Source organism: Stegodyphus dumicola, chromosome 5, assembly GCF_044657685.1.
Source record: "Stegodyphus dumicola isolate Sdum_Otavi_A_Nest chromosome 5, ASM4465768v1".
Taxonomy (NCBI): Eukaryota; Metazoa; Arthropoda; class Arachnida; order Araneae; family Eresidae; genus Stegodyphus; species Stegodyphus dumicola.
In genome coordinates, this window is record NC_140772.1 from 195,905,050 (window position 1) to 195,918,380 (window position 13,331).

General features: G+C 33.6%; 1 protein-coding gene across 4 annotated transcripts in view; it reads left to right on the plus strand.

Annotated features, from left to right (window-relative positions):
• LOC118196809 (uncharacterized) overlaps positions 1-13,331 on the plus strand; it is a 151,751-nt gene that overhangs the window by 52,182 nt on the left and 86,238 nt on the right. For 3 of the 4 annotated variants that reach the window (XM_085817514.1, XM_085817516.1, XM_085817515.1), the window contains exon 2: positions 10,169-10,368. The exons of the other annotated variant lie outside the window; for it this stretch is intronic. In XM_085817514.1, coding sequence (XP_085673640.1) covers positions 10,192-10,368 — 177 coding nt within the window. In that variant the 5' untranslated portion in view covers positions 10,169-10,191. The remainder of the gene's footprint in view (positions 1-10,168; positions 10,369-13,331) is intronic. 4 annotated transcript variants of the gene reach the window in all.

Consider the following 13,331-nt stretch of genomic DNA (forward strand, 5'->3'; position numbering starts at 1 on the left):
ATTAAATCATCTTCATAGAAATACAATAATATATGTACCTCAAAGCATCAGAGAAGAATCATTAATACATACTAAATTATTCACCAGTTCAATATAAATAAAAGTTCAATTTCAACAATTAAATTCTACTGAACCTGTGTTTGTCATGGAATATTGTATTTTTTCTGGTCCTTCATGTTCGAAGAGGCACTGAGAATAAATATCGTTTATAAATTTAGACATATTTCCCTAGGCTGAGTTATCTCATATTCTACTTAGCGAGTAGGGCTGTTACTGGAGGCAGGCCTTGAATATAAAATTTTCTCTGCCAATTCTGCTCTTGAGTTTCCTTAGAAGAGATAATACAGGTTTAACATTGTCTTGTACATGACAAAACATAAGGTCTCGTGAACTAAAGATTAATATGAATTCTATCAATTCAAATATTTTTTTAATGTACCTTAGTCCAAAAGCATGAATCGGGAAAACTCTTTAGAGACGGAGATTTCAGAAACGGAGAATCAAGATGCAGCCCAGAGTACTGACGAACCTGCTCATAAGCCTGTTGCCTAATGAGTGAGGGCCAAATGTCGAGAATGGGCGGTTTTGCTGCAAAATTTACAAACAATCTATAGACAACTCTGCTGCAAATTCAAGGCCAATCTGATTTTCACCGTCTTTGCAACCTCCGAAAAAAACTCGGAATATTACTTGACAACTCCCCACGAGGTTTATCATTGGTTCCATTAGAAATTAGAATTCATCTTTATCTAGTCGCTTAGTTTTAGCTCCATCCCCTTTAAAGCAAATGAGAGGGAAAAAAATTCATCTGCCATACCTCAACATTATGCTTATTATTGCTACTCTTCAACCCCAACACCACGATCGCCAATATTCAGAAGCAGATCCAATTGCTAGATTGGGATAGGGTTTTTTACCCAGGCGCCCAAACATTTAGTTCACGCAGAGAGAGAGAAGTAAATCGTCAGAACTCCCGTGAGGCGAAAATTTTAAATCCACGGGAAAGATTTTTAGACCTCTTGTTCGTTTCCGAAAGAATTTAGACACAAAATGGGAAAATCACCATCCGGTCATTAATGACTAGTGAAAGGCAAAGAAAACTCTCTTCTGACATTAAGAGCTCTTCCTCCTCGTTAAAAATTTGCAGAAAGCGCTAACGAAACATTTTCCTCTTCTTACTTAATTTCAAAGACACATTGTAGTTTCTCATCCTAAATTCCTGAGCTAACAACCTGGACTAAAGAATTGAAGATCCTAACAAGTTCATATTTAAATTTAAATCATTAATATTATTAATATTAGATTTTGTATATAAGGTCTAATAATAATAATAATATACTTTTGTGAGACATTATGATTTTTGGAAGCAGGATAGATGAAAAACTAACAATCGCCTTCGCCGGGAATCGAACCACGGACCTCTGAAATACCGGCTCAGTTGGCTGACCACTACAACACGAAGACACACTAAGAATGCGGGAGAAATACCTTATATACTCCCTCTTTAAAACATCGACTGGGGTTTTCAGGGGACCCAATCGCCAAATCCTGGGTGAGGAGAATCATCATCCAACATCCTTTTAGTTCGGGCGCCACTGTAAAGACATTAGGTATTTTGGAAGCAAGAAAGATGAAAAATATGCAACGCCTTTGCCGGGAATCGAACCGCGAATCTCTCAATTACGCGTTGAACGTGCAGACCAGTAGCATACCACAAAGGCTCGCTAAGAAGGCGGGAGAAATACCTTATAAATTTATATACAAAGTTACTAAACAAGTTAAAAAATATTACAAAATATTTTTAATTATTGCAAAATATTTTTTACATTACAAAGTGTTAAAGAACTTAACCATTATTTTCTACCGTTATCATATTTGCATATTATCTCTTATTCATTAAGGAGAAGAATGTATTGTTACGCTCATCATATTCGTAATACTCCTGTACCGTGCTTTCTTGTTTAGTTTCAGGATCCCAGTGATAAAGAGTCTTTTACCGCAGCTACCAGATACCCTTAAAGGTTTATCCATCAGCATATATTATAGCTAACTTTCGTGAGAAGATTTGCTTTGGTTTCAGACGTCAGCAATTAAGAACGGATTTAAAGAGAGAGCAAACTTTCGTAAAAGATAATCTTTATGTTGTAGTGTTAACCACAGTTCTTCTGTAAGGCGAAAAATGTTCGCGCATGCAGTTATTATCTATAACCTGTCCAACTTTGAGGCGCATTTCATTTGGGGTAACTAAGCGTTGCCATATTTCTGTTTATTGTTAGCCAAGTAACAGGGGCTTCATCTCTTAACAATCACATCAAAAGGAAAAAATTCCGCTTTACATATTCATTACATGTTAATGGATATTAGTGTTATATATTTTTTCTTTGCGAATTTGATAACATTACAATATATATTATAATACTGAGAACTCTCTCATATATTTTCACATTACCAGTTTCAGTTTATTGCGCTAAAAGTTAATGAATGCAGACAGCTACGTTGTATTGTTGCAGTACCCAAATAACAACATTATCCGTATTACGCTATTGCATAAGTATTGCCACTGCTCGCTTACAAATCGTAGACAAAGTTAATAAAAAATTTGTAAGTTTTGCAGTGAAATAAAAATAGCGTTGCCAAACATTAAGTGCATTATACCCGATTCCAAAATTCTTGGAAGGCCATTTCGACTGTTCCCATCTTCGTACGACTTTAATCAGCCGAGATATTAATTAAAAACTCTGAAAATACTAATTCTCGCACTCGTTTTTCGGAGTGGCAACAATCTAGCGCGTAGGAGATAAAAAAATGCTTTATTTCGAAAGTGTTGATACTGCTCGCTTTCAAGTCGTGGAGTTCGTTAATCAAAAATTTGTAAGTTTTACAAAATCTTTATCTATTTATATATATAAACAAGAATTTATGTTTGTGTGTTTGTTTGTTTGTTCGCATTATTGATTTCTGATCAATTATAATAATTTTTTTTGCCACATTTAATCGGCTAATATTGAATATATAGGTGAAATATTGGATGGAACTTGAGCTTTTACGACCATTTGTTTGGAAAGAAGAAAAATCATTAAAAAGTGCGTGCAGTTGTTACTGATATAATTAATGAAAGAGAATTAGTTTATTTTTCTATCGACATTTTTTATGTGGGTTCTGTATCGCATCAGACTGAAAAATGTATGACTATGAATCTTATTTTTTTGCATCGTTATTAGAGAAGTACTACAGTGGTATCGTTCTCTCTGTTGTTGTTATTGGATTTCACTTAATAGAATTAGCATAAAGCACCTTAATTTTGTTGGTTCATTAATGTTTCCTTCCAGTGAAATTGTGCCAGGTTGAAATTGGTTTGGTTTATGTAAATAAGGCAAAGCCTCGAGGGCTATCTGCCTAAGGGGAGGAATGCTTTCGTGAAGGACTTTCTACGGAAAACTGTCTCGTATACACATAGAGAAAACCACGAAAACGTCCATGCAGCCAGCCCGTTTGCGGGATTCGGACCTCGGATCGAACTACCAGTGTTCAGCGACTTTACCGCTCGTCCGCTGGCGGCAGTTGCCAGAATTTTAGCACAGTTTTTTAGATTAAGGTTAGGACAGCATCATCCTTATCTGATTTTTCTGTTACCATTGCAAAATGAATTTTCTTACATGTCACAATTCTTTTCAGTAAATATGGTATTTTTCCCGCCTTCGTGGTGTAGTATTCGGCATGCTCGACGCGTATTCGAGAGGTCCGTGGTTCGAGTCCCAGTGAGGGCATTGCTCATTTTTCGCATCTCCTGCTTTGAAATAACCTAATGTCTTTACAGTGGCGCCCGAACTAAAAGGTGGTGAATGATGATTCTTCACCACCAGGATTTGGGGATTGGTTCCCTTAAAATGTCAGTCCCCCTTTAAAAAGGGGGAGTATATAAGGTATTTCTCCCGCCATCTTAGCATGAATTCGTGGTGTAGTGGTCAACACGCTCGACATGTATTCGAGAGATCCCTGGTTCGAGTCCCGGTGAGGGTATTGCTCATTTTTTACATCTTCTGCTTCGAAATAACCTAATAGCTTGTCATATTTTCTTCAAAACGTTTGCATTTATCGTTATGTTATTTTAGGAGTAGCTGTTTTATGAACTCTTGTTTTTTCTGTTATTCAAAGATGATATCTCACGGTAGTATGCAAAATTCCAAAATGGTTATTAAAAGCTATGCGTATGTAACTCTGTGCTCTAATTCAACACTAAAATAACAAAAGCTTCAAAATTATTAATTATCTTGTTTGGTGCATTGCATCTCGTTTGGTTGCGAAATAGTTTCGTCGGTAGTTCTATAGTTGATTCAAAGTTAAGATGAGAGCATTGGGAAAGCTGAATCGACGGATTAGTGGCTACTTTTCGTGTATTTCTTCACTCTCAGCAGTTTATTTACATACCGATGTGCCATATGAGTATTTAGTTCCCCCTCGTTCCCATTTCAAAGTAAAATTTCCGATTCCATTTGTTGAATGCTTTACGATTTCCTCTAAGCTGAATGATAAAGAAATAATACAACTACGTATTGTATTAAATTGGCATATTTGGTATAGGAAGAACGTATAAAAAGTTAGATTTTTACAGAAGCCCTGCCCAGCTGCAGTATTAAAAAGGCTCCCGTATTTTAAGAAACGTCGCAACTGAAAATGCGGGTCTAGGATTTGTAGTTAAGGCAATAAATTCTTTAGATAGCATTTCTAAAAGCCCTACATAGCTATACCTGCAGATATCTTAATGAAAATAATTAAACTGAAATTTTCAAATATAAATCTATTGATTCCGATGCTTTGTTTTCTTTAATAAGAGAATACGTTGCCATTAAGTTTGCAAGTTCTAAATTAATCTGATTCCCGACTTCCTATTACCTCAATTGTTGAAACGACGAAACGCTGTTAGTACCTGAAATCAAAACCACGATTTATCAGGTTTGTTTACTGGTAACGAGGCGTGCAGTGCCACGAGAAACTCTTGTTTCGAAACACGTGAATCGACGTTTGACTTCAGTTTCCCAACTGTCGAATTGTTTTATAACAAGCTGGGTTGCTATGGGAGAATCAATGAAACATTGTTTTTATCTCCGATTCCTTTACGATAAAAATCATACAGTATTCAATAACAGTTCACGTACATCTTCAAACTTTCATGCAGGTGTTCCTCAGCGTACGACGAGGTTACGTCATGATTCATTTAAGCTCAAAATACTGGAAGCCAAGAATGAATCTGATGCACTTAACGATTGTAGCTGAAAAGAATCTTAGAAGACATTTTTAAGTTCCTGACGAAACATACCAGGCACAATCTTTAGCGCTTTAACGCTAGAGAAAGGCTTATTATTTATTCATCATACTGAAATAAGAAATAGACATATGTATTTAAGTAATCCACTCCAATCAAATCCAACAAATTGACAAACTGGAAAACATAAGTGTTATGCAGTTCTGGCATTTTTTTAAAAAATAACTTTTGCCACATTGAACGTCTGCACCTCAGTAAAATTAATGCTAGATTAAGAGTCTAAATTTTCGAGCGGTATTAGTAAGTATAAATAGTTCATATAATTTACTGAATGTTGTTCTGAAAGTGAAAAACTATGTGGCTTTTGATTGTGATCGTAACGTAGGATAATTATGGTAATTTTGGCTTTGAAAAAATTTTTTAGTAAACTTTGCAAGTAAATATATGAGGAATTTCTTTTCAGCTAATTAAAACGTAATTAATAATTTACCAGTTAGAATTTTATTTCTCCAAAATTAATAAAAATTCATTATTTTTTAAAAAATTTTTATCGTATTCTCCCTACTCACATAATCGAATGTGTTTTCAGAAAACTCTGCAACTCAGTTTAAGAAACTTTGTAATGAGAAATATACTCAATTCCTGATTACCCGTGCGAATTAATGCATAGGTACGCATGGAAATCTGGAAAACAAAAGTAATGAATGATTCATATAAAATAATAACAAATATATACGTTCCGCAGTAAATAAACTTTCCTGAATGTTTTTAAGTTGTATCATAATGTCTAACATGGGTTTTCTTTGTAAAATTTGCATAGATTTATGCTATTTAACTGGGGAAGTCTTTGTTTTATAAAATCCTAGAGTATTCGTTTTATTTTAATAGTCACTTTTCGGTGTTTCTTTCGTTTATATTTTCAGTTTGTTTTAGACATCAAAAATAATTTCAACGAAGCCAGGTGTTATTACCTCTTTATAAGAGGAATTTTTCAGTTTTAGAATGTTAAATCCATCTATTAGCATTAATTCGTTTCTAGGCCTTAGCAATGAAATCTACTACATCAAAAACTGGAAGTTTCGTCTAGAAAGTTCAAAAGTTTCATTTTTAGTACTATTCTCATAACTTTTCTATGGGAAGGGATACACAGGTAAAAATATTCCAGAAAATAGGTAACTTTCGTACAAATGGTTATGAGTTCAGTATATATAACGAGCAGTATGTAAGGTAATAAAGTGTTTTTCCGCTTTTTTGGAATAGCTGAGAAGGAGTTTCGAAACATTCTTAAATATACCTCGAAGGAAGTATTTACATAAACAAATTTCAATTTTTTAATGGAAACAGTGTTTTTTTGTATTCATGAAACTGTGTTCAGTGTTTCATTAGCATTCGTTAATTCATCCTTTTAGGGATAGATTGTGTACGCGGACATATACTGTTAAACGGAGTTTTTTTTTAAGTATAACAATGTACAAAATACTGTGATGCTTCTTAAAAAGCAATGTTGATTTCATTAGAAATATATTTCTTATTCAGTTAATTTTCTCCCTCACTTTGTGGAAGGGCAGAAATGCGTAAAAGCTCAAAACATCTTCAATAAAAATTGTAAAATACAGAAAAATATAAAACAACAAATACAGTTAAAAAAAAAAGAAAAAAATAGAATTAAATTTAGAGTTTTTGCGCAAAAACAAGCGATTTGGCCAGCGGGCAAGAAGGCAGATTTTTCGGTGCACAAAACTGAAAGTTTACTTTTGGTCCCACTTGGGAAAAAAGACACAGAGGTTGGTGCACACAAACTCACTTAATTCATTATTCTACTAAGATTTTCAAACGTAAACAAATGGTGGCATGTTAGGCTTAGCTAAACAAACAACTTTTAAATTATTGATAATTCTACAACTATGGCAGCAGATTAATGAAAGGCATAAAAATCTAAACCAGAGCATAAGAACAACTTAATTCAATAATAAGTTGGTAACTGTGCAAAAAAATAAAAAAACGGAGCTCACTGAGCTGGGTGTTTGGTGCGTAATATGTATATTACATACGTATGTATAGACGTCGTGAAAAAGTCTCTTATGAATCCATTTTGGGAAGAGGAGTCCTTTATTCTGTCCTTACGTATAGATGTGACGCAAAAACATCGGTGAATTGGATTGGAGAGTGGTCAAAATGTTTTTTGTCGTTGAAAAATGATATACAAAAATTTTCGCGACTACAATACTTCATTTACTTCGTACAAGGAAGTAAAAATATGCATCAATACATCAAGTGCAACCATCTCATTCATTAAAACTGAACTTCCTTGCAATTAGAATCTGCGATTTTGTTTCTGAAAACATTTTTCTATTTGTAAAATTAAAAAGAAAAAAATCTAATAAACCATTTTTTTCCTTAATCTTAATCTAATTATTCTTTTTAAGTTCTTTGTGTGCATTTATGTGTATTATGATTATGTTTTATGCTGTACATTATAGAGAAAAGTGTAAGGAGTGTCGATGAAGAAAACTTCTTTTAAAAAGTCACGTCATATTTTTGATCTAGGAAATAGATAATGTAAGAGTTTAATTAAAAAAATATCTTATGTTTTTTGGTGATGTAGATGTTATAAACGAGTAAAATATAACTTGAAAAAGGTTAGGAACTCGCCAAAGGTTTTTATTAGCAGAAGGAGTAAAAAGTGATGTTGACCTTTTGAGGTTTTTTTCTCTTCTCAACGCTGTGATTCTCTTTTGAGGTTTTTTTTCTCTTCTCAACGCTGTGATTCTATTGGTTGGGCTTATTGCTCTACTTCGTAAACAGAGCCAGACGCACGTCAACCTTATTTCTTCTTTCCTGACCGAATGGTAGTGAAAACGAATTCATTCTTTCCTGTTTGGATATGCCATGTTAGAAACCATTTTTGTGAAACTTTGATGTGTGTTTTATTTCGTACAATTTGACGGGTCTGAAGATAATTTTGACTACTGCTTAAAGAAAATTCAACGTATCATGTTTGCACATTAGGTTTTCTGATGCATAAATACCCTTATTTTAAACAATTCATAATACATGAGTATTTAATAATAGAGAATGGTAATTTGGTTTTTCGTAGCTACAAAACAATACTTTCCGAAATGTGTTTGTTACCTAATGTATAATAACCGCAAGCATTGCCATTCTTTTCAAGTCCTTCATCACCTAGTTGAACTTTTTATACATGGTTGAAGCAATTATGCATTTCATTATTATTATAGTTTTCGGCATTGAAAGATGCCCCGGTATTGTTTAGTATGGAAAATAACTATTCGATTCCTGCATTTATCTGGATAAGCGCTTTCATAAATGTCTGTTATTATTTTGATGGATTAGTTGTTTTGCAGAAGTTGACTGTTAGTGCAAATTCCAAGGTGTGAGTTTGAATCCCGTAGTGGACTGGTTGTTTGTGTTTGTTCTTTATCTTTTCTCGCGGGTGCAGTATTGGTCTATTGCCTGGTCATTGTTCTCAGTGATGCGACGATAAGTTCGACGAATTCTGCTCATCCTTACGTATTACGTACTGTCCATCAAGGGCATGACTATTGACTGAAAAAGAATAGGGTAATTTGAAAGAAACATGCTTGGTCAGAAAACGAGAAAAACCTTGATCCGTATTGATTCGATTTTGTTCTTAGACGACTGCTGATTTAATTCAGCACCAAATTGTTTTATACAGAGTATTTCCACAAAAAATTCATTTTGACAGCGAAATTGTTTCTCACAAAATTTAGGTTTTCCTTCTATTCCGTGTATCATAATTTTCATTTAAGATTTTGTAATGACTACTTTTGGTGCACGAATCTCCAAGTACTAAACATCTTTTAAAATACAACTCTGTTTTTCATACGAATTATTATTTTTTTGTGACCCTCGTGTGTACCTAACTTTTTTTTCCGAAACTGTTTTACTTTAGCTGAATATATAATGCTGCGAACCCTCTACAATACGACCATCAATTGTTCAGCGTTTTCTTTTTCTGATATTCTGTAGAGGCGGTCTTCTCAAAGAGGTAATATTCAGTATCGAAGAGTATTTGTGCTATGTGAAGTATGATTCACTTTCGGAGATGGTCGATACGTGGAGGTTCACTACACATGGCATGAGAAATGTCTTTTATAACTTGTACTAATGGTACGTTTATATAAGATTTATAAATTGTATTAAATGGATACATTATTAATTTGCAAAATAAAGATAAAATCAGATAAATAAAAGAAGTGCAGTGGAATTCCTATTATCCGGGTTTCAATTACTCGAACTCTTAGTTATCAGGATAACTTGTTCTTCTTTCAAGGCCATTTCAAATTAAATTTGATGTTAATTTATTTACATATTTTAAAATGTTTTCATTAAATTAAATGATACAAAGAAATAATCAGTAGTTCTCAATCTGTTTTGCCCTATGCACCTCCTTTCACCATTGCTAGAAGAGCATTCCCTTCCTTTTCCAGAACTCGAAAAAATACATTTATGCAGGTTAAGATTATTTTTATGTGCTTCTAAAATTAAACAACAAAAAGTGTAGAAAATGTTGGTAAACACTTAACGTGAATAGTAATAGATTTTTATATTCATTAACTAAAAATAAATTCTTAAAAGTTAAATAAAAAGCTGACCGCATTGCCTCTCTGAAGCTGTGGAATTCCCTTTTAGTTGAGAACCCTGAGTAAAATAATATAGTTTTAAGAATCTATTTAATTAATTCAGATAAACCTTTATTGCGCTTCTTTAAGTTGAGACTGAAAATTATGCTTTCATTTCACCATCATCGCAGGATAGCGATATGATGCATTTTAACTTCCTTTCTATAAGTTTTGTTTATTCGTAACAGGTATGAGGATAATTCAATTAAATGGTAGAGTAAGATTTTTTTTCCTATTTCAGCTTAGAATTCTATTCATCATTGTATGAAAAGGTTCTCAGCTGCTTCTGAAACGCCGCCACAAAGTGCCTTATTACCAGAAGAAATCTCTTCTCCAAATTCTAACCGTGAAGGAAAAGATGACGGATTTGAAAAAGCTTATCAACATTTTTTGGCCAACAGGAACCCACACCTACAAAGACAACGTAAAGAACCTCCGCAAGTGAGTGATACACCTATTTTTTTTATTTCGCTTCCCTCCAGTTTTTACTCATCAGTTAAAATTAAGATGTATTGAAGTAAGGTGTATTTTTAGAAAATTATGAAGTATTTCTCTGTATTTTTTTAACTTTCGGTATGAAATAGTGTACAGAAGTGGTTCCGAAACTTATTCAAGTCTCAGCGCCTTTTTTCAATTAAACTTTTTCTTTGACGCCCTACCCTAAGTAAAAGTATGACTAATCGTAAGTAAGAGATAACAAATAAAACTCGTCTACGTTCATTATTTACATTTTCTTTCACTTTATTAACATTAAATTAATAATTAATGTGATAGATGAGTCTGTAAATCACTGGCATTTTCAACCCGTGGAATTAAACTGGACAAGGCTACCCTCATTTGTTTTTCTACGCTGATATTTGCCCTATACTTGCTTTTTATTACAGTGACCGCCAAAAACCCGGCTTCGCATAAATGCGACTTCGAAAATGGAATTAAAATCCGCTGAGCCTTATCACTCTTAGAAGGAGATATTCATCTTTTATTGAAATCCAAAGTTCTGTCCGTTCCATGCTGCTAAATTTTGGCGGCAAGATAACTCGATTCTCTACTTCCGAAGAAGTAAATTCAGATGGAGCGCTAATGTTAAATGGGTCTTGAATCCATGCAAACCCTATCCAAATTTTCATTTTGAGAGTGTTTTCTCGAACCAAATAATTAGCTGTGATAAGTGCCCTTCAGACATGGCTTTCACATCTTGAGAAAGATCAAGTTCATTTGATGTTAAGAATTGCTTCAGTATTAAAAAACAATCTCTGTATACATCATTCAATTTTCTTTTCCATAGCTTGAATTTTTTTAAAAAAAGCTGCGATATTTTTTTTAACTTCAAAAGGTTGATGTATTTTCCCTTCACAGAGATATTTAAGAAAATTCAGCTTTTAAAAAGGTCGCATAAATATACCAGTTTTATTTAAAAAATCAGTATCAGCAATCCCTTCTGCATACTATATACTTCCTTTTTAAGGAAAGAAACAATTTCTCGCCGCAGTTCAAAGGTACGCCCTTGCGAGGGAAAAAAAAGGGGGGAGGACTGTTCTGTATCTTCCGTTTTACTGGACCGATTGACAAAATTTAACTTGCTTTTTTATGTCTCAAAAGCGCCGACTTTGGATATATATTAAATATATATATGTATATAGCACTGTTCTAACATAAATATTCTCATACAAAATCGGACTTTTTTGAATTGACATGACGATTTTTTTATGACATAGCATAATGTATCATATGGCACGATCGACAAGGCGCAGCGCTGCCGGATCGCTTTGGCAAGAATACTCTGCGCAGTGCAGGATTTATGTATTAAGCTACACAAGCTATAGCTTAGGGCCCCCGCTTTCTTGGGATCCCAAAAAAACCGTCTAGGTATCCAGATATTATATTTGGCACTGACCTATAATATCTGGACTTATAAGGGGCCCCATATCTCAAATAGCTTAGGGTATTATCAAGTCAAAATCCGGCCCTGACTGTGCGCCGGCAACTTTACTTTTTTTTTTTTTTTGTTTTGTTTTGTTTTGTGTTATCCAAATATCTTGGTCCAAATAATTATAATGCATTTACGCGCCTCTGTTTTGTAGTGCCTCTGTGATGAGGCTGCAGCTTCCCGTGGCGTCGCGCCTCACTTTTTTGGGAACCACTGGACTACAGTAAAAAATTTTAGAATTGTTACGTTTTATGGACTCCGGCCGTTGACGATTTGATAATTAGAACTAGATACCAGAGAAAGTAATAACTGGACTATTAAAAATGCCAGTAATTGGTTTTCTGTAAACGTTTATTCGTTTACAGTTTTTTCATCAACTTAGACCTTTTCCTATATTATCAATATGTCACACAATTGATAATATGTTGTGTAAACGCTTAATTGCATATATAATCCGCCTTAAAGTATATGCTTATTTTTTCCTTCTTTGGCTAATTAAAATGCAAAAATGTTCCTTTCGGTGCAAAAAACATTGCTCGCAATTATCAATACTGGTGAGCATTAATCGTTTACTCTTTTTATTGTCCGTTTCTGTAATCCGCCAGCCACTGAAACTTTCCAATAAAAAGAATGAATCCACAAAAGAACAAAGAGCAAATTAAGTTCATAGTATTAAATACGAAATTTCATTATTTAGGTACATCCCACAATGAAATATGATTGCTCTGTCACCTTATTTCGGAAGCAGGTAATAGATTAAAATACTGTTTTAAAAAACAACGTATTTTATAATCAAGTAAAACTTCACAGAAGAGAAAAGGGGTAAGAATTCAATTAAAAATTACTATCCGTGTTTTGATAATAGCTGGATGTCAGGCTCTTATAAATGTCTGTCTGTAAAAGCTTATGCAGTTCTTGACATTTCCAGAAAATTTTCGTCGTGTTTAACTTTATGCTTTCGTTTAATTACACAGTACGTAATATAATAATAAAGCCTTTCTTTATAATACATACCTGCATACTGGATTTTTTTATATAACTTTTAGCAACTGCAGTACGTAAAAAAGACAATGCTCCATGTTACTCGTATTCTGCAAACACTTTAGGAACGTAAAAAACAGTTGACATCATAGTATAGCTAGTTCTGAATTAATTTAAAATATTATTTTTTTATTTTTACAATCGAAAGCACAAGGTAAAGAGCTATAATGTTACCAATTTTTCAAATCTGATCGTGATTTTTATCTGTCGTATACAGTGTACTACTTTGAAAAATGTATCTTCCTTGTTGTTTCGTGCATATCTGGTGGTGATGGTGGCAATACTATTTTATTATCTTTTTGTCTCCGTATCCATTACGTCTAAGATCTCCATACTTGTTGGGTAATTCATGTTCCAATATAACGCTTTATACAAAAGCGCAATAAAATAACCAAACATTTATCTTAAAATTTGCGAAACATAACGAAATAGCTTG